The following is a 17,524-nucleotide window of genomic DNA, read 5'->3' as shown; positions in this document are numbered from 1 at the left end:
AGAATGAGACAATGCAGTTGGAAAAGAAGCTCAGGAATGGGGTTGGAAAAGTCTGGGCATGCGTCGGTTGTGACGAACAAACAGACGGTATCGGTACTCTGGAGGTATTCGTAACAGAAACTCGGAGAGTAGAGTAGAGAAAGGCTCGAGGTTGCGGAGGATTGGACTGGTCTAAGTACGGTCTGGATGCAAGAGCCTCCGCTTGTTGTGTTTGCTCTGTTCTTCCGTGCTCCTCTCTTCCTCGGGCAGCCCAGCTCTCGAGCTTGTGCAAATTCTCGAGAGGGTGACGGGGTGACGCACAGCTCCAGCAAGACTTTGGAGGGAGAAGAGCAGCAATGGGCACCAAAAACAGGGGTTGGCGATGGTTGATACCCTGGTCGGCCAGGGTCGTTTCGGCTGGGGGGGTCTCTTTTGTGGTCGAGAGATGGTGGACGGTGGACCACGCAACGCGCACCACAGGCGAAGGATAGGTACTTCGAGTCGAATCTCAGTCTCGCACACCCACAGCTGGAGGGGCGGACTCAGGACGGAACGTGAGAAGCTGGTGCAATGCGGTGCAAGTGCAAGCAGACGGCAGGGATGGGATGACTGGAGACTTGGAGTTTGTTTGATGCCGTTGGCGGATGGCTATTCCCTGGCCGGGAGTGTCCAGGCCCAGAACTCAGGTGAGACTTGTGTGTGCACCGAGATTTGTCGGTGGGTTATGTACCCCTTCCACTCTGGCGGCCACGGTCAACTTATTACTTCCTTCCTTTAGGCTTTTATTATTTCTACCTGCCTAAGCGCTTCGATACGTATCTTACTACATCAACCTGCGGCGGGAGACATGGGCTCTGATCTGATCATGGAAAAGCGAAAGAGCCGATGGGCGTACGGAGTACTTGATACCTATGTAAGGCAGGAAGGTAGGTACTTGAGATGAATGGGAAAGAAGGTGCCCACCTCACTCAGCTGAACCTTCCTCGGAAAAGGAGAGGGTAGGAGCTAGGGTCATCCACAGGCACCAGCTGCACCAGCTGCACCAGCTGCACCTGCTGCACCTGCTGCACTTGCCGCACCTGATGTCGACTCTATGGGTTGCAGCTTCCATCCATCTTGGAAAGAGCCCCCGCTACATCTTGTTCCTTCCAATTGCCAGGTTCCCCAGGCTGAGATTAGGAAAGTGCCAAAGTGCCAAAGTGCATGCACTTTCCTTCATTCGCATGCCTTGCCTTTCCTTAGTAATGAAATATCGGAGTCTCTCTACCTTACTCTTCTTCAACACCTACCGCTTCGTAATCATACAGCGACGGGAGCGAGATTCACATCCCCATGACAGGCTACGGATGCCTGAGACGGAATACGACAACTTCAAGACCGCGGCCTCCGAGACTTCCTATCACTCCTTCTTCCAGCAACTGCACCAGCATCAGCACCACGAGCACTACGAGGACCCAAAATAACCCTGGGAACACCACCCCAAACTCGCCAAGACCACCCCAAGTACCGAGCCCAATCACGCTCTCCGCTCTACGGCGCCTCTAATGCCTGAGCTGGCTCTAATTACACATCAAGACATCCAGTTTCGCTTTCAAGCTTCTCGGGTCCCCGTTTCCAAGCACCCGCCGTACATAACGCCCATCCCTGCTGGCCGTCTTGACTCTTAGGTTCCCAAGCACCCAAGGCATGTCACTACGGCTTACCCTGTACAGTAGTCCCTATCCACCAGAGGCTCCCGTCCAACACCGTCCGGATGACTCGTCTCTATCCCATCTTGAACAGACGAACTGGCCGCCGCTACTTGCGCTCTCTAGTCACATCATTGCTCGCTCGCTCACCGTCTGCCTGTCCGTCGCTGTCGTGACCTGTAGTAACATGGCATGGTGGCAGCATCTCCGTATGGCCTTTCTAAGCACCACGATAATCCTACCCAGACATTCTGACGTGTTGTAGTCGGACAGAATGTCAGACGTCTTACTCGGCCAGCACTACACACGCCTCGATCCCCTGCGGTACCTGACCTGGGCTTCATAAAGCAATAATTCGGAAACGAAGTCTACTGTCTACGGCTGTACTCCGTCCACATAGTCCATCATCGCCTCCGCCAGGTATCATACCACAGTCCCCGTTTTTCCCATCTCATCAGTCGCAATCCTCCAAAAGTCCAGAAATCCCATCAACATGGATGGCGCCGGGCGATGGCCAGAGGTAATGCGCCAAGCTGTTTAACGCATCTGGCGGGGTTTCCCAAGGATGCCTCATCAATCCTCTATCAGCGCCAGCAATACCATTCGACCCGTTCGGATTGCAGACACCCAGGCGAATGTGGGTTGGTTCGCACCAAGCAACGGGACCAAGCATCATGCGCTTCCTTCGTCGCTGTCGATGCACTCTCACGTCTGCCCAGCCGGCCCTCCGTGTGCTAAGGAGGTAGTCGTCGCCGCCTTCACTCGGCTCTTTGCAACTTCACCCCTCTCTCCCGCGCCTCTCGGCCACTCGTCCACCTCCAACAAGTTCTTGGCAAACCACTAAAGCCCGATCCCCAGGAAGACGGAAAGAAGAGAATGAGGACGAGCATTCGAGTCGGTGTGCGCGCGCCGCCCTAGGCTGCTAACTCGCCTCCGAACCTTGCTTCTTCTCATTTCTTCTCGTTATGAGATGACATGCTTCGTCTCTGGGCCCCGGTCCGCGACTTTACAACAATTCGACCCATTCAATCCACACTTCGTGCCCAACCCATACGCCAAGCGAGAGCCAAGCCAACCGTATCTCTTTGCCTTTCTTCCACAACCCTTTCGTCTTCTTGCATTTCCTAGATCCCCAAATCATCAGTCCGACGCCTGGCTCGGTCCCGTATCGACGATGGGGGCAGCGGCTCATTCCCGCAACCTCTCTTTCGGCGCTCAAATCTCTTGGCCAGGACCCATCAATGTCGCAGGAAGCCGTCTTGGTCGCAGGAAGCCGTCTTGGTCGCAGGGGTACAATTTGAGGGGTCGGCTAGACCACGCTGCACGCTGCAGACGAGACAACGACGCAGCCCTTGGAAGGGAAATAGAGAACAAAAAGGGGATACGCTTCCAAGACACCAAGCCGGCAGGCACAAGCGGTCGGGAAAAGAGGGAGCCCATGCCAAGGCGAAACGAAGACAACGTCCACTCTTTTACCTTTCCACGCCATTCGGCACCCATCGCAGGCTGCAATGATGCCATTCGCAGCCCATTATCCCGCCCAGAATTCCGTTCCGATCTCCCGATGTTGCTTTTGCGGCTTGCCTTGGATACCCTCTCCGCCCTTGTTCACGTACCACTCCTCAGTCCTCACCGACACGGTCCCCGCTAAAACAGGAAGCGCCATATGCATCCTGCAGTCTCACCGAAGCAGAGGAGCAAGGTTCCCTATCTGTGAGCGAGCTGATGGACCAGCCAAATCACTACTTCGAGCCACGAGGTAGGCAGGGGAAGGCATATGCTCGCTATCTATCAAATATCAACATGCCGATGTTGCACGGTACGAAGACCATGGACTACCTGGTAAAGGGGCGTTTGGTGAAGTCGAAATCTTGGCATGCTACCGCTGCCGTCGCCGTTGATCAACGGAGGAAGCAACTGGAAAGACCGAGAGAAGACGGGGTTCCAAGAGCTCGCCAGAGGCAACTCGATGTCCTGAATTGTCGATGCGTCCCGATATCCTGCATTATCGCATGTCGATAATGGCCTACATTGGTTGCATTGTGAGGTCTGACAGGATCGTTTGCCTACGGCAAATGCCAATGTCTTGCGGCGGCACGCATGCCGCAATCAACCATGTTGTCCCGCGCGACTTCCTGCTTGCTTTGTGCAGCATCCCTATCTGACGTTCAACCGACACCAACCAGGAAGAGCGCCTCATGCCGGCCAAGCCCATCGAGTGTACACTTGGGCAACCTCATCGCAGAAACCCACGCAGAATTCTACGATTGCTTGCGTCAGTTCAAACGTAATGCTGCGTCCTGGCCGACATGCATGCCGATCGGCCTGCAATAACCGAGCTCCAAACGTTCATCTTTCTCATCTTCTCGTGCCCGTTTGTCCCAGTATCCCAGTCACTGGTTCGGAGGCTGCTGCAAGACGGTCCAAAAAAGACGACGTCAAGCGCGACTCGTGATCCTATCTACTCGCTCCTCTGACCTCCCACCCGTACGACCCCAACAATTCTTGGCAACCCTAGGACGGCCAGCATCACGCACACACACCCGCACAAGCACGCACACAGGGCGAAATCTGACTCGCAGAGGACACAGCCAAGACACAAGAGCACTTCTTTAGGGCAGCTAGGGAGAAATAACGTGAGACACCGTCCAACATTAAACGTCTAGCCTCTAATAGGTGGCACATGCTTGACTACCAGCCACTAGGAGAATGGGAATCAAGCTCCATTTTCCTTGCGGACCATCCCGTCCCCGTCCCGACCGATAATTTCCCCGGTCTGCCGACGCGGCGTCGGTGCGGAGGCACTACCCAGATTGGATTATCCTCCCCGGCGGGGTCCGCTCAGAGTGATAAGATCACATTGGAGCATCATCGTTGCGGCATCTTTCTTTCGCGAGGGGCATCGATCGCTCCCGCTATTTGTGAGTTCCAACCGATTCGCGCCGTGAATCATGATTGATTGCTCTTCATAGCTTCATGTTTGCCGCCGACGAAGTCTGATTCCTGACGCTTGCTTTCAATAGCTCGCAGAGGAGTGCCAGATTATCTCTAAGCAGGAGAGTCCCTGCTGCTACAATCGTGTTTCGGAAATCCCACTCCACCTCGGCAAAGAGATTTGTCTCGATAGTGATCTCTGCCGACCAGTCGTATGCAGGCAACGCTGTAACCTTCCCCGGACAACCTGCCCTTGGCATGCTCCTTGTCCAGCTTCCTTTCAGGTTATAATCCCACAAGTCTGGCGGGGAAGCGGGAAGATCAGTACGGAGTACAGGCGTATTGCGGGAGAGACAGAAAATCGACGATCATCAATTTGCGTCTGCGAAGTATCTTGATGCTTGTCGAGAAACATCGCACTTACTGAATAATTCGGGTTGGCATTCAACTTTGCTAGGAAACTCTAGCGTCAACTACGAGGCGATGAGTGAGTGGCTCGAATCTCATCACTCTCTGGCTACCTGAGTCTGGCCCCTTTTTGCGCGACGGGTACTTGACCATACTTGTTGATCAACTACTACCGACATTAGACTCATCCTGAGAGGTCCGTCAGCACGCACACTGCTGTCGCAGGTACTCTGGCCTCGAAGAGGTTCGGATGGACGTTGTACTTTGAATTCTAATTATTCCCCTTGGTTCACTTCATCCCGCCCAGCCAACCAGGTCCAGTGTTCCAGGAAGCAAAGACGCCTGAACGCCGTAACAATGCGAGTATCCCTCTACCGGGCCCTCCCATTTCTTCCCAAGTGGCTTACTTGGCCACTCCTCATCTCTCTGCCTTTTTTTGTCTCTCTCAACCCTTCGTCACACCCTCCCGGCCTCGAATCCACAGGTAACGTCAAGTGGATGAGGGGGGGAGTTTCCAACCACCTCTCGCTGGCAGGTTTTTCCTGGTAACTACACGACATACGCATATTGCCTTTTTCTTTTGCCAACATACACATAAAACCACCCCATTGGTATTTTGCTACCAACCTTTCCCAGCCTTTTTGTTTTTCCTCGGCCAGCTGTTTCGTCCACCTTGCCTTTGCTGGTTTTTAAAGGGCCCGGAGTGTATCCTTTACGATCGCTCAAGCGTACGTGCGGGACAGGTTGCGGAGGTACCAGTCGACCAGCTTGCGGCCGACCTTGGCTTCCGAGATGTGGATCAGGTCCTAGAAGGTGATGATTAGCATACTATTACGAACATGCGCAGCGGAAAATAAAAGGCTGCAGTTTCTTGGGAAATACTTACACCCTGCATAGCGTAGTCCAGGTCGCTGACGTTGATAAGGTCACCGTCCAACAGGCTGGGGTGGTCGGTCCAGCGCAGCTGCTTGGTGCGCTGCTTGTTGACGAGGAGCCAGGAGCGGAGCTCGTCGGGCTTGACCTCAAGGAAGCCGGCCAGCTTGTTGAGGTCCATGGTGGTGTAGAGACGGAGGTAGGACTTGACGGTGGGGCTCATCATGTTGATCTTGACCTCCTCCATGAAGACGGCGAGGTGGTGCTCGACGGGGTCGATGTTGGACTCGGGGTTCTCAAAGTCTGGGGGCACGGGGGAGATGAACTTGGGGCAGGCGGAGCGGAAGAGCTCCTCAAAGATGGGGAGGGACTCGGGGCCGCCGCGCTGGAGCTTGAGGAGCTGGTCGCCGTACTTCTCGCGGAGGGCGGAGTGGATGGTGTCGTCGAGGCGGGTGGGGTGGAAGGCGACGCAGATGGCGATGAGGGCGTACATTTGGTCGTTCTTCTTGGTGATGGAGTCGTACTGGGCGTTCTTTTGGAAGTTCTTTGTGCGGGAGACGTAGACGAGGATGTGGGAGAACATCTTGATGGCGTCGGCGTAGCGGTGCATCATCATGTAGGAGAAGCCAACGTAGTAGTAGGTGGTGAAGTGGGCGGCCATGACGCGGGCGAACATGGCCTTCTTGTTGAGCTCAATGTCATCGAGGGTCTTGAGGGCGAGGCTGAAGTCGCCGAGGAGGCAGTGGACGCGGAGGAGACCGATGATGGAGAAGTAGCCCAGCATGCGGTAGAGGTTCTTGGAGCCGTACTCGCCCGCGACGGCCATGGGGTCCTCGTTGCGGCGCATGGCGGCCAGCTGCTCGGTGATTTGGGAGCGCTGGATGAGAGAGTAGAGGACGTTGAGGACCGAGTAGCAGCCCCAGGTGTTTGGGTTCTCCTTGAGGACCTGCATCTCCTCCTCATTGTTGCCCTGGCGGGCGATGCGCATGCGGTAGGACGAGAAGGAGTTGAATTGGTAGATGAACTCGTCGATGACGTCCCAGGCCCAGTAGTACTGTTTGAAGACATGTTAGCTTGGTCCTAGTCTACGCATGATGATACCTTTGCGACAGCCAAGGGACATTTGGAGAAGATCGTCACTGATCCAAGTGGAAGTAGAAGCACAAGAGACTGGTGAAGGAAGCTTACCGAAGGGGGCTCGAGGTCGACGGGACCCTCGCTGTTGAGGATGAAGTGGAACAGGCTGCAGTAGGAGTCGTAGCTCTGGAACTTGACCTCGAGGGGCGCGGAGAAGTCGAGGGGCTGGGCGGCGGCGGCGAGGCGCGACTGGATGTCGTCCGTCTGCTGGGCCATGGTCAGGGAGTTGACCTGCTCGAGGTCCTCGCCAATGTTGTCCTCATACTGGACCTGCTCCTTGTAGTCGTTGACGAGGGCCTCCTCCTCGACGTCGCTGTCGTCGTCGACGCGGACGGGCCGCTCTCCGTTTTGGTAGCCGCTCATGGTGGGTGGTGGATTCTTTTCGGTGAAAGACTATTCCCACACACAAGATGTGATAGGAATAGAAATTGGAAGGAAAAAAAATTGAGGGAGAAGGGGTCCGAAAGAGGAAGGGCGCGAAAAGTTGGCGATGTCTTCAACTTTCCCGTGGGTGGTTTGGGGGAGGACAGATGGGCGGTCGGGTTCGGAGGGGGTTCACTCGACAGAGTGGGGTTTTCGGGCGGACGAGTCGAAAATTTCCTCTGGTTTTCGCTGGCTAATCCCGCGGGGGCTTTTTGCTGAGGTTATCGCAGGCACCGTTTGGGTTTGGGAGAGAGAGGGGCCAGTGAATTTTTGGCGAGTTAGGGTTTGTTGCACCCTCGGTAGAGCGATGTGTGGGGATGGACAGCCTTGGGTTGTAGGTAGCGGGGTAGATGCGATTATACGGTAGTAGAGGGGTTATGGTGGCTTTTCTTTCGGTCTTTGCGTCGTTGGAGGGGTTGAAGGGTGTTTTTTTTTTTTTTTGGCGGGGTTAGTCCGCTGAGGTAATTCCAACGTTCCTTGTGCCAGTGCCTTCCTGGGAACGTCGATTGAATCATTGGATGCCCCCTCCTTCCCCAAGGGACGAGAGAAAGAAAGAGCTGCATAGACACATACGCTATACAACATTACTCATCACTGCACCAGTTGCTCAGTGCATCCACCTCCTCGTCTTTGGGATCATATCGACTTCCCAATACACACCACTCAGCCTCAATAAAAGCTGCAGACACAAGCAACCGACAAGAGAGTCAGAGTCACTCCCCTCGTCCGTGCAAAACTTCATAACAGCAGGGTGGCGAATCAGAGCCATCTTCTTGTTCTGCGCCCAGTCTGAATTCCCATTTCGGGTCGGCCTATTAGTCACAGACCAGGGCCAATTTGGTCGTCGAATCATCATCATCAACTCACTCAGGCACTCACTACTTCTGCCAGAGACCCCCCCTGGTCAACAACGACATCATCTGCCTTGGGAAAACTACAATACATATTTCCCAGCACTGGCCTTCATATTCCAGGCTAAGGAGGGAGACACCACAAAGACTTCCAGACCTAGTTTCTCATTCACTCTGTTTCTTTCATCCGGCATTGCTTTCTGTCCATATATCTTTTGATACCCCCTTGAACCCCTCTCCCACCACTCTTCCTCCACCACACATCCGCCCATCATGCCTGTTGTAACCCCCGACAAGCTGGCCAGCCTACAACGGCATGCCGTGGATGTGCGAAATGTAAGTTCCAGCCTCACCTCATAGGCCTCATATCACCTCAGTAGCTGACCCATACCAGATCTGCATCCTGGCTCACGTTGACCATGGCAAAACATCCCTGACAGATGCCCTCCTGGCAACAAACGGCATCATCTCACCCAAACTCGCCGGCAAGATCCGGTACCTCGACTCCAGGCCCGACGAGCAACTCCGAGGCATCACCATGGAATCCTCCGCCATCTCCCTCTACTTCTCCATGCTGAGAAGATCCGCACCTGACGCCGAGCCCGAAGCCAAGGAGTACCTCATCAACCTCATCGACTCGCCCGGCCACATTGACTTTAGCAGCGAGGTCTCCACGGCCTCACGCCTGTGCGACGGCGCCGTCGTGCTCGTTGACGCTGTCGAGGGTGTGTGCAGTCAGACCGTGACTGTCCTGCGCCAGACATGGACCGAGAAACTCAAACCCCTGCTTGTTATCAACAAGATTGACCGCCTCATTACCGAGCTCAAGATGACGCCTGCCGAGGCCTACACTCATCTCAGCAAGATTCTCGAGCAGGTCAACGCCGTGCTGGGAAGTTTCTTTCAGGGCGAGCGTATGGAAGAGGATCTCAACTGGCGCGAGCGAATGGAAGAGCGCGTCCAGGCGGCGGCTGCCAAGGAGGCTGGTCTGGATTCCATGACTGAGTCTGGAGAGCTTCAGTTTGAGGAGCGCGATGATGAAGATCTCTACTTTGCGCCGGAGAAGAACAATGTCATTTTCAGTAGCGCCATTGACGGTTGGGCGTTTACCGTGCGCCAGTTTGCCGGCTTATACCAGAAGAAGCTCGGCATCAAGAGAGATGTCATGGAAAAGGTGCTATGGGGTAGCTTCTACCTTGACCCCAAGACCAAGAAGATCCTGGGTCAGAAGCATCTCAAGGGAAGAAACCTCAAGCCCATGTTTGTGCAGCTGGTTCTGGAGCCAATCTGGACCGTCTACCAGGCCACCGTCGGCGGCGACAACAACAGGGGCGACCCCGCGCTGCTAGAGAAGATTACAAAGTCCCTCGGACTCACTATCCCTCCTCACATCATGCGCTCCCGAGACCCGCGTCTGCTCCTGACTACAGTCTTTGCGTCCTGGCTCCCGCTGTCGACAGCCATGCTCGTCTCCGTCATCGAGTCTCTGCCTTCTCCCCCAGTCGCGCAAGCCGAGAGACTGCCCGAGATGCTGGAAAACGTCCCCGGCTCAGACGCCATCAACGAAGAGATCAAGGACGCCATGATCTCCTTCAAGACAGGCCCTTCAGATCCCGTTGTGGCCTACGTTAGTAAAATGGTTTCCGTCCCCGAGAGCGAACTCCCTCACAACAAGCGCAAGCCGGGCCAGTTGACCGCCGATGAGGCGAGGGAACTCGCCCGCAAGAAGAGAGCGGAAGCGGCCCGCGCCCAAGCTGCCGCCCCCTCGAGCGGAAACGCAATCAATGAACTCACGACGGCGCTCGAGGAGGTCAACCTAGACGGCTACGCCCCGGAGCACGAAGAGAAAGAGATCGACCCCGAGCACCTCATCGGCTTCGCGCGCATGTACTCGGGCACCCTCTCCGTCGGCGACAGCCTTTGGGTCATCCCGCCCAAGTGGTCCCCCGCCAACCCCAACGCCCAGCCCTCACCGAAACAAGTCACCGTCACGGCGCTCTACATGCTCATGGGTCGCAACCTAGAGTCCCTCGACTCCGTCCCCGCGGGCGTCGTCTTCGGTATCGGCGGTCTCGAGGGCCATCTCCTCAAGAACGGCACTCTCTGCAGCCGCCTCGACGGCGCCGTCAACCTCGCCGGTGTGGCGGGCACGCTCGGCAAACCCATCGTCCGCGTCGCCCTCGAGCCCGTCAACCCGGCCGACCTTGATAAGATGATCCACGGCCTCCGCCTCCTTGTCCAGTCCGACCCCTGCGCAGAGTACGAGCAGTTCAGCAGCGGCGAGCACGTCCTCCTCACCGCCGGCGAACTGCACCTCGAGCGCTGCCTCACGGATCTCAAGGAGCGCTTCGCCCGCTGTGACATTCAGGCCGGCGCCCCCATTGTGCCCTACCGCGAGACCATCGTCCGTGCCGAGGAGATGAGGCCCCCCGCGAACAAGGAGCTCGGCCGTGGCGTCGTCGTCGGCACCACCTCCTCCAAGCAGGTCTCCATCCGCCTCCAGGTCCGGCCTCTGCCGTCCGACGCCACGGAATTCCTCCTCAAGAACGGGGACGTCATCAAACGCATGTACTCAGATCGCACAGCCGCCGCCAACTCCACAACGACCGAAGGCGAGACGACCGAAGGGACCCAGGGTACCGAAGGCACAGACTCCGCCGCTGTCCCTGGTGAAGCCGCAGACGACGTCGACACAGACCTAACAGCCGCAAAGACAATGTCTCTAGACGACTTCAAAACAGGCCTCCAATCCGCCCTCGAATCCTCCCGCACCGGCCGCGAACACTTCAAATCCACAATCGACCGCATCGCCGCCTTCGGCCCCCGCCGCACCGGCCCCAACATCCTCATCGACGCCACAAAAGAAGGCCTTCTTGCAAAGCTCTTCTCCCAAACGTCCACCGAACGCGACGGCGCAGCAGCAGCACCCCAAGCAGACGAAGCCCTCCACCCCTCCCACGTAGCCGACAAAATCCCTTACGCTTTCCAGCTCGCCACAGCCCAAGGACCCCTCTGCCACGAACCCGTCCGCGGCATCGCCGTCTTCCTCGAAGACGTCATCGCCAACCCCACCGACGACGACGCCTCCGCCCGCGACCGCCTCCCCCGCCTCACTGGCGAAATCATCAAGACCTTCACCGCCACCCTCCGCTCGGGCATGCTCGACTGGTCCCCGCGCCTCATGCTGGCAATGTACACGGTCGAAATCCAAGCGTCAACAGAAGTCCTAGGCCGCGTCTACGACGTGCTCACACGCCGCCGCGGGCGCGTCCTCTCCGAGGCCATGAAGGAAGGCACACCGTTCTTCAGCATCAACTCTGTGCTCCCCGTGGCCGAATCCTTTGGCTTCGCGGACGAGATGCGGAAACGGACGTCGGGCGCGGCACAGCCGCAGCTTATTTTTGCGGGGTACGAGGTTCTTGACCAGGATCCGTTCTGGGTGCCGTTTACCGAGGATGATTTGGAGGATTTGGGCGAGTTGGCGGATAAGGAGAATGTGGCGAAACGGTATATGGATGGTGTGAGGAGGAAGAAGGGGTTATTGGTTGAGGGGAGGAATGTTGCTAGGGATGCGGAGAAGCAGAAGACTCTTAAGAGGTAGTGTTTGTCGTGGGGCTTTGGGAATGTGATGGTTGAGCAAGAAAGGGTTTGATAGAAGTAGAAGCCTGTGGTTTCTTGAAGAATACTGAATTCACCCAACTGTACCTTTTGTGATATCTGATGAACCCACCCACCTGTTATTGTTCCTTCACGTATCTCGTCCAGGGCCTCAATTTACCCGCAAAGCAGTAACAATATCATGACCATCACACCACTGCCACAGTAGTAACTCGAGAAGGCAGCAAAGTTTTTTATACTTTTGTATTTCATTCCCTTGCTTATCATCTATTTTGCACCTCCACGCGCAGCGCCAGGCTCACTAACACCTTTCCCATCATCTGCCCCTTCAGCAATCAGCCTCCCACCACAGTCATAAGAAACACAATCCATTTTAAAACCTCCCCTCGGTAGTAAAAAGAGAAGAACAGATCTCAAATGAGATCAGCTCGCCATCATCATTCTGGTATCGAAGGAGCCGTGGTAGAAGGGTGAAATAGAGGGAAACTGGAGAAAAAGGACGAGGAAGAACAGGAACTTGTCATCTCAAAGAAGGGCTTACGAGCGTGAATAATCATCAAAATAAATGTAAACAGCCGGGAGAGAATTTCATAACTGAAGGGCAAATCATCTATCGTTGCACGCAGAAAAAAGGACGGAGAAAGAGGAGGGAAAAAGAGCCATGTAGAACTTTGGTTGAGACTTTTGTGTTTGGATTCCTTTTGAAGCTCCTTGTTTGCAACTAAGAGCTGAGTGTGAATCCTGGCGGATCGGTATGGTAGGTAAGGTAGGTCTGTTACTTCGCTGGGGCCCATGAGAACCCCTTGGGCAAAGAAGGGTCTCGAGGTACAGCAGAGGGGAGAGGAGACAAAGGAAAAAGTTGAGCGAGAATAAAAAAACAACATGGTCATGATCCCCTTTTCTTCCAACATCCATGAGCCCTTTTTTTTTTAGTAACCACTTCGCAAACTCCGATGAATGCGTGCGAAAGTGCGCGCCTTCTCCAGTCGTTGAGTCGAGGAGACCTATCTTGCCCAAAGGATGGCAAGCCACCTGAGCCAGAGACCGCAGAGGGTGCTGAGTAAAAAAGGAAAGTGTTTTTTTATTTCCTTCAGCAAATCCGTAGTGAGCCAGTTTTTGTCGTCTGTCGAAAAGCAAAGTATCGGAATAGAGAATTCATGCCCTTCAAGCCCCTAGTAAGCGGTTCGTGGCGTAAAGTCGTTCGTCAGAATCGTATTCGGAGTCGTCTGGGTATATGTGATGACGAGAAATGTCGTCTAGGCCCCGCAGGCAAACACGTGGGAGCATCTTCTCGGCGATAATTGCCGACTCGACTGCGGCCTTGACCGCACTGGGTCCAGCCGGACGCTGAAGGATGAATGGACTGTGCACGCCCACCTCCTAGGCAGTGCCACGGGGTCCAACATTGCGGCGGCCCTTGTTGGGGACCGTGGTCCAACCATCGTCCTCCACAGGGGCAGCATCGCCAGACTCACTGCCAGCAGCAGCCGGGGCCTGCTTCTCAGCAGGGCCGTTGGAGCGAGGGGGGCGGCCTCCTTCAAATCGGCCACCACCACGAGGTCCACCACGTCCACCGCGGGGTCCAGTCGGGGCACCACGGGAGGCACCAGATGATCTCCAGCTGTTAGCCTCAGCAGCACGAGACTTGGGGGCAGCCTCCTTGGGCTCTCTTGGCTCCTTGGCTCTGACGGGAATCTTCTCCTCAGATGTGCCGTTCTCCTTGTCAGCGGCATCCTCTTGGGCGACCTCCTCCTTGGGAGCCTCGGCAGCTTCCTTCTCGGCCTTCTCCTTGGCAGCAGCCTCTTGCTCAGCCTTCTCCTCGGCCTCCTTAAGAGCGGCCTCCTTAAGAGCGGCCTCCTTGGCAAGGCGACGCTCCTCCTTGGCCTTCTCGTCGGCCTCGCGCTTCTCCTTGGCCTGTTGTTCCTTCTTCTCTTCAATCAGACGCTCCTTTGCAGCAGTGTCGATAGGACGGGCAGCACCGAAGGGGCTGGCCTTGGAGTCAGTTCCGGAGGGAGACGTAACGTCGGGAGCCTCGGAAACGGTGCGCTTCGCCAAGTTCAACCTGGGGCGGCCGACGGGAGCGGCAGGGGCGGCTGAAGGGGAAGAAGGCGCCTCGCTGCCGTCGCGGGACTGGGCAGCATCGGGGCGCATCTTGGTTCTCCACTGGCTGTCGGTCTCGGCGGCAGTGGGGACTCTCTCGGGGCGGGGAGGACGGGAGTCCTGGCGGGGTCCCTGACCCTCGCCCCAGGCAGCAGGGGACTGGCGGCGGTCGCGGAATTCGCGGGGTCCATCGTTGGTACGGGGACGGCTGCCATCGCGGGAGCCAGAGCCCTCCTTGGGGGCAACGGGGGAAAGGGGGCCTCTGCGCTCCCAGTTGCCAAAGTCGCGGACCTTTCCGTCGTCCTCACGGGGCTCACGAGGCTCACGGGGGCCACGGCGCTCGCCAAAGTCGGAGGGGCGACGATCATTTCCACCACGTCCAGGCAAGTCGGGCAGGGGACCCTTGCGGGACCAGTCACTGAAGTCGCGGTTGGATTCGCCGTCACGGTTACCACCACGGGCTTTGAAAGTGTCAGCTTTCAACCTTGAGTCAACCTCGGGACATGTACTTACGAGGATCGGCAACCTTGATTCTGATAGCACGTCCCTGGAAAGTCTGGCCATCCAGAGTCAAAGCCTGCTTCAGTCCCTCAAGATCCTGGAACTCGGCGTAGGCGAAGCCCTTGGGGCGCTGCTGCTCGCGGTCCTCGATGATGCGGACGCTAATGATGTTGCAGCCCTCGAAGAACTCGTTGACAGTCTCCTCGGTGGCATCGTAGGACAGGTTGCCAAGGTGGGCGGTGTAGGGGGGTCTCTCGGGGAGCTGCTGGGGAAGGTTCTCGCGGATGGAAGAGTAGCCGCCATAGTCTCCTACACACTGATTAGATGTGCCCATTTACATCTTTTCAAGATGAACTCACTGCGCTCGGAACGGTCACCGCGGTCACCGCCGCCGCTACCCCAGCCACCTTGGCTGGGACGGTAGCCAGCGCGCTCGGGGGCGGGGAGAGCCTGAGTGCCTATTAAGATGTGTCAGTGGTTAGGCAACAAAACTTGTGCGGCGCCAAACCGGCTCGTAGAAATGTCGCATACCAGCTACAGGACGTTAGCATTTGCTTCCAATATGGCATGTTTTAGGCGATATAACTCACTGTACGTATCCTCGACCTCATCAGCCCATGATCCGCCGTAGCCTATATAAAGTGTCAGTCGATGATGTGCTAATTCGATATTCGAGCAAGAAAAGAAGTCGGCGGTAGCAGTTGTCGAGGGAGCGTTTGTGAAAAGGATTGTCGGAGGGGGTGCGACTGACTGGAGTCCTGCAGGAAGTCGCCAAGGGCCATCTTGACCTGCTCCTTCTTCTTGGGCGCTATGATGACACGGTCAGTCTTGGTACAGGCGGGAGACTTCGCAGCAGCTTGCGACGGCGAGCAGGGTAGCACGAACCCATGATTGCGGTGTTGAGACGGCTTCGCGCGTCGAGTATGATCGATGCGCGATGCGGGGAGTATGTAGAAGAGCCGAACGGCGTGGGTGTTGGTTAGAGATGCGGATTTGGTGGGAGCGTTGGTGCGGAGAGGATTGGAAATGTCCGAGGGATATTTGGCAGTGTCGTGGGGGGGAGATGTCGCCTAAGTAAAGGGATATCTCTTGACACCGGAGATGGATAAAGTCTTTTTTGTACGATACGTCAGAGGGTATCGGAGACGTAGTAGACTTGGTAAAAACGGCCCAGCTTGCGGTGATTTGCTGGGGCTGGTGGTCTCTTTGGGGGGGGGAAGAAAGGGTCGAAGTTTTACCCGCGCAGCTGAGAGGCAGAGGGTGATTGAAAGTTTGTGAGGGTTGGACAATTTTCTCGAGGTGGCCAGGAGTGGGAGGCACTAGCCCCGCCGCGGCCTAGTTCACTTTTTCAACCTAGCGCCCCGCCAAAGACGCTCGGGCCAGGATCACCGGGAAACCCCGTGATTGAACAATTCCCATTTATGAAAGAGGGGCTGTTTTTTCTTCGCTTTTTTGCAGTGTTCCACAGCCTGCTGCCCACCTTACACTGGTACTGAACAGTGCCACGAGTGCGGCGTGCCCAGTGCTTCCAGTGACTTCAGCGGGGTGAGCCTTGGGGCCTCAGCGTTTTTCCCGCCTGTGTTTCCCCCTCCACTCCCCTCCATCCCTCCCTTCCCGCTCAACTTCCCATGCCATGCCCATCGCGCCCTGTGCTGTGCCACGGATGGCCCCCTTCACTGCTGTTGGTACGGATCTTATCGGTACCCAGGTACAAGGTACAAGCTTGGGGTCATCAACTTGGAAGGAGAAAAAAAAAGTGAATGATGTGCGCCTGCAGTTGAACATCACCCCCGCCTTTCTTGCATCTATCGGGTCTGCACGGTTCAATCTCGTTTTGAGCCGCACGAAACATTTGGACAACGTCGCCAACTCGCTTGATTACCACTACCCCGTTTGATGCATGTATTCTACCCTTGCCCAAAGCTTCCAGAACAACCTACATATCTGCATCGGGCCCATCGACTGTAAGTCAGCTCATCGTCATCTCATTTTGTGCTGCAACCCGATCTTTCAGTCTTTCATCATGTCAGATGAAGCGAGAGATGGCACAGAAGAGCACAGGCAGAGGCGGCAGCCTCGAGGTTTGCTGCCACCAGGGTTGGTCGATCTCTTGGGTCCGCCCCTGAAAGTTGGTGCAATGACTGGTAGGTGATGACGTCGGAGGTAGAACCCCATCAGATTAATTCTCTGAGGGCTGCCTCATTTCGAAGCAAAGCGCGGTTCTACAGCTGACATCTTCGACAGGCACCATTGGCATGTTCAGTGGCATTGCAGCCGGCATTATCCGGGACTCCACACCAGCTCTGTTCGCGGTAGCATCTGGTATCCAGTGGTTCGCCCTCGGTTCAAGTTACTGGCGTATGTAGCTGGATCTCTCATATTCTTCATGACGGCGTACTGAAATTTTTGCGATAGTCTCGAGGTCTGTAGTTATGGCCGCGTGGGGCGGCGAAGAGAAGCTCTCCAACTCATCCAAGATCCAAGCAAGTGCCCTTGCAGGAGGCACGGCAGGAATGGTCGGAGGGCTGATTCGTAAGTACTCTCTTCCTGAGATATTGACCGTCTCTAACGCTCATCAGGTGGTCCGAAAAACATCATCCCAGGAGTCATCGTGTTCTCCCTCATCGGAGGAACGGGACAAGCCTTTGTGAACGCATCGCAAGGCAGACCGGAGGTTACGGAAAAGAAGAAGAGCATCTTCGAGTCAAGTTGGAGCCCTCTGAAGAAGCTTTCAGATGACGAGTACCGCGACATGATTGATGAGAAGATGCTTAGGATAGACGCCGAGATCGCTCTCATTGACGAAAAGATTGTAGAGCTTCGCGCCGCAAAGGCAGCAGCTCCTCCGCCACCCCCGAAGGACGCAGCACAGCCACCAGATGCCCGATAGCAGACATTTCGTCTGTTTCATCACCGTGTATAACTCTGTCAGCATTACAACTGTAAATTGTACCAACAAGCAAGATTTATTTACCCTTTCTTTCTTCATAGAGGAGCCTTTTCATGCTTGTT

At 55.9% G+C, this 17,524-nt stretch overlaps 5 protein-coding genes across 5 annotated transcripts; 3 read left to right on the top strand and 2 right to left on the bottom strand.

Moving 5' to 3' along the window:
- The first annotated feature begins 2,490 nt into the window (after nt 1-2,490).
- Nucleotides 2,491-3,576, top strand: BDP55DRAFT_324182 (uncharacterized protein). Its single transcript, XM_060566794.1, has 2 exons — nt 2,491-3,279; nt 3,328-3,576. Exons 1-2 carry the CDS (start codon nt 2,638-2,640, stop codon nt 3,382-3,384), a joined length of 699 nt encoding a protein of 232 aa, XP_060424805.1. The 5' UTR covers nt 2,491-2,637; the 3' UTR covers nt 3,385-3,576.
- Nucleotides 3,577-5,731: 2,155 nt separating this feature from the next.
- BDP55DRAFT_636358 (eukaryotic translation initiation factor 3 subunit L) lies at nt 5,732-7,382 on the bottom strand (the record flags this gene model as incomplete). The annotated part of the gene is made up of 3 exons (XM_060572874.1): nt 5,732-5,815; nt 5,896-6,936; nt 7,071-7,382. 3 exons carry the CDS (start codon nt 7,380-7,382, stop codon nt 5,732-5,734), a joined length of 1,437 nt encoding a protein of 478 aa, XP_060424804.1.
- Nucleotides 7,383-8,512: 1,130 nt separating this feature from the next.
- Nucleotides 8,513-12,009, top strand: BDP55DRAFT_677602 (uncharacterized protein). The gene has a single exon (XM_060575921.1). It carries the CDS (start codon nt 8,832-8,834, stop codon nt 11,892-11,894), a length of 3,063 nt encoding a protein of 1,020 aa, XP_060424803.1. The 5' UTR covers nt 8,513-8,831; the 3' UTR covers nt 11,895-12,009.
- A 1,047-nt stretch (nt 12,010-13,056) lies between these two features.
- On the bottom strand, nt 13,057-15,491 carry BDP55DRAFT_323958 (uncharacterized protein). Its single transcript, XM_060566792.1, has 7 exons — nt 15,398-15,491; nt 15,264-15,320; nt 15,103-15,144; nt 15,044-15,046; nt 14,872-14,970; nt 14,525-14,821; nt 13,057-14,472 (listed from the first exon to the last, which is right to left on the bottom strand). Exons 1-7 carry the CDS (start codon nt 15,399-15,401, stop codon nt 13,292-13,294), a joined length of 1,683 nt encoding a protein of 560 aa, XP_060424802.1. The 5' UTR covers nt 15,402-15,491; the 3' UTR covers nt 13,057-13,291.
- Nucleotides 15,492-16,535: 1,044 nt separating this feature from the next.
- On the top strand, nt 16,536-17,402 carry BDP55DRAFT_732739 (uncharacterized protein; the record flags this gene model as incomplete). The annotated part of the gene is made up of 4 exons (XM_060579987.1): nt 16,536-16,656; nt 16,757-16,870; nt 16,928-17,044; nt 17,092-17,402. The coding sequence occupies 4 exons, from the start codon at nt 16,536-16,538 to the stop codon at nt 17,400-17,402; spliced, it is 663 nt and encodes a 220-aa protein (XP_060424801.1).
- Nucleotides 17,403-17,524: the final 122 nt, after the last annotated feature.

Source organism: Colletotrichum godetiae (genome assembly GCF_030913485.1).
Source record: "Colletotrichum godetiae strain CBS 193.32 chromosome Unknown BDP55scaffold_53, whole genome shotgun sequence".
In the NCBI taxonomy this organism is placed as follows: Eukaryota; Fungi; Ascomycota; class Sordariomycetes; order Glomerellales; family Glomerellaceae; genus Colletotrichum; species Colletotrichum godetiae.
The sequence above is the reverse complement of the archived record's forward strand: the minus strand, read 5'-3'. Positions and strand labels throughout refer to the sequence as shown.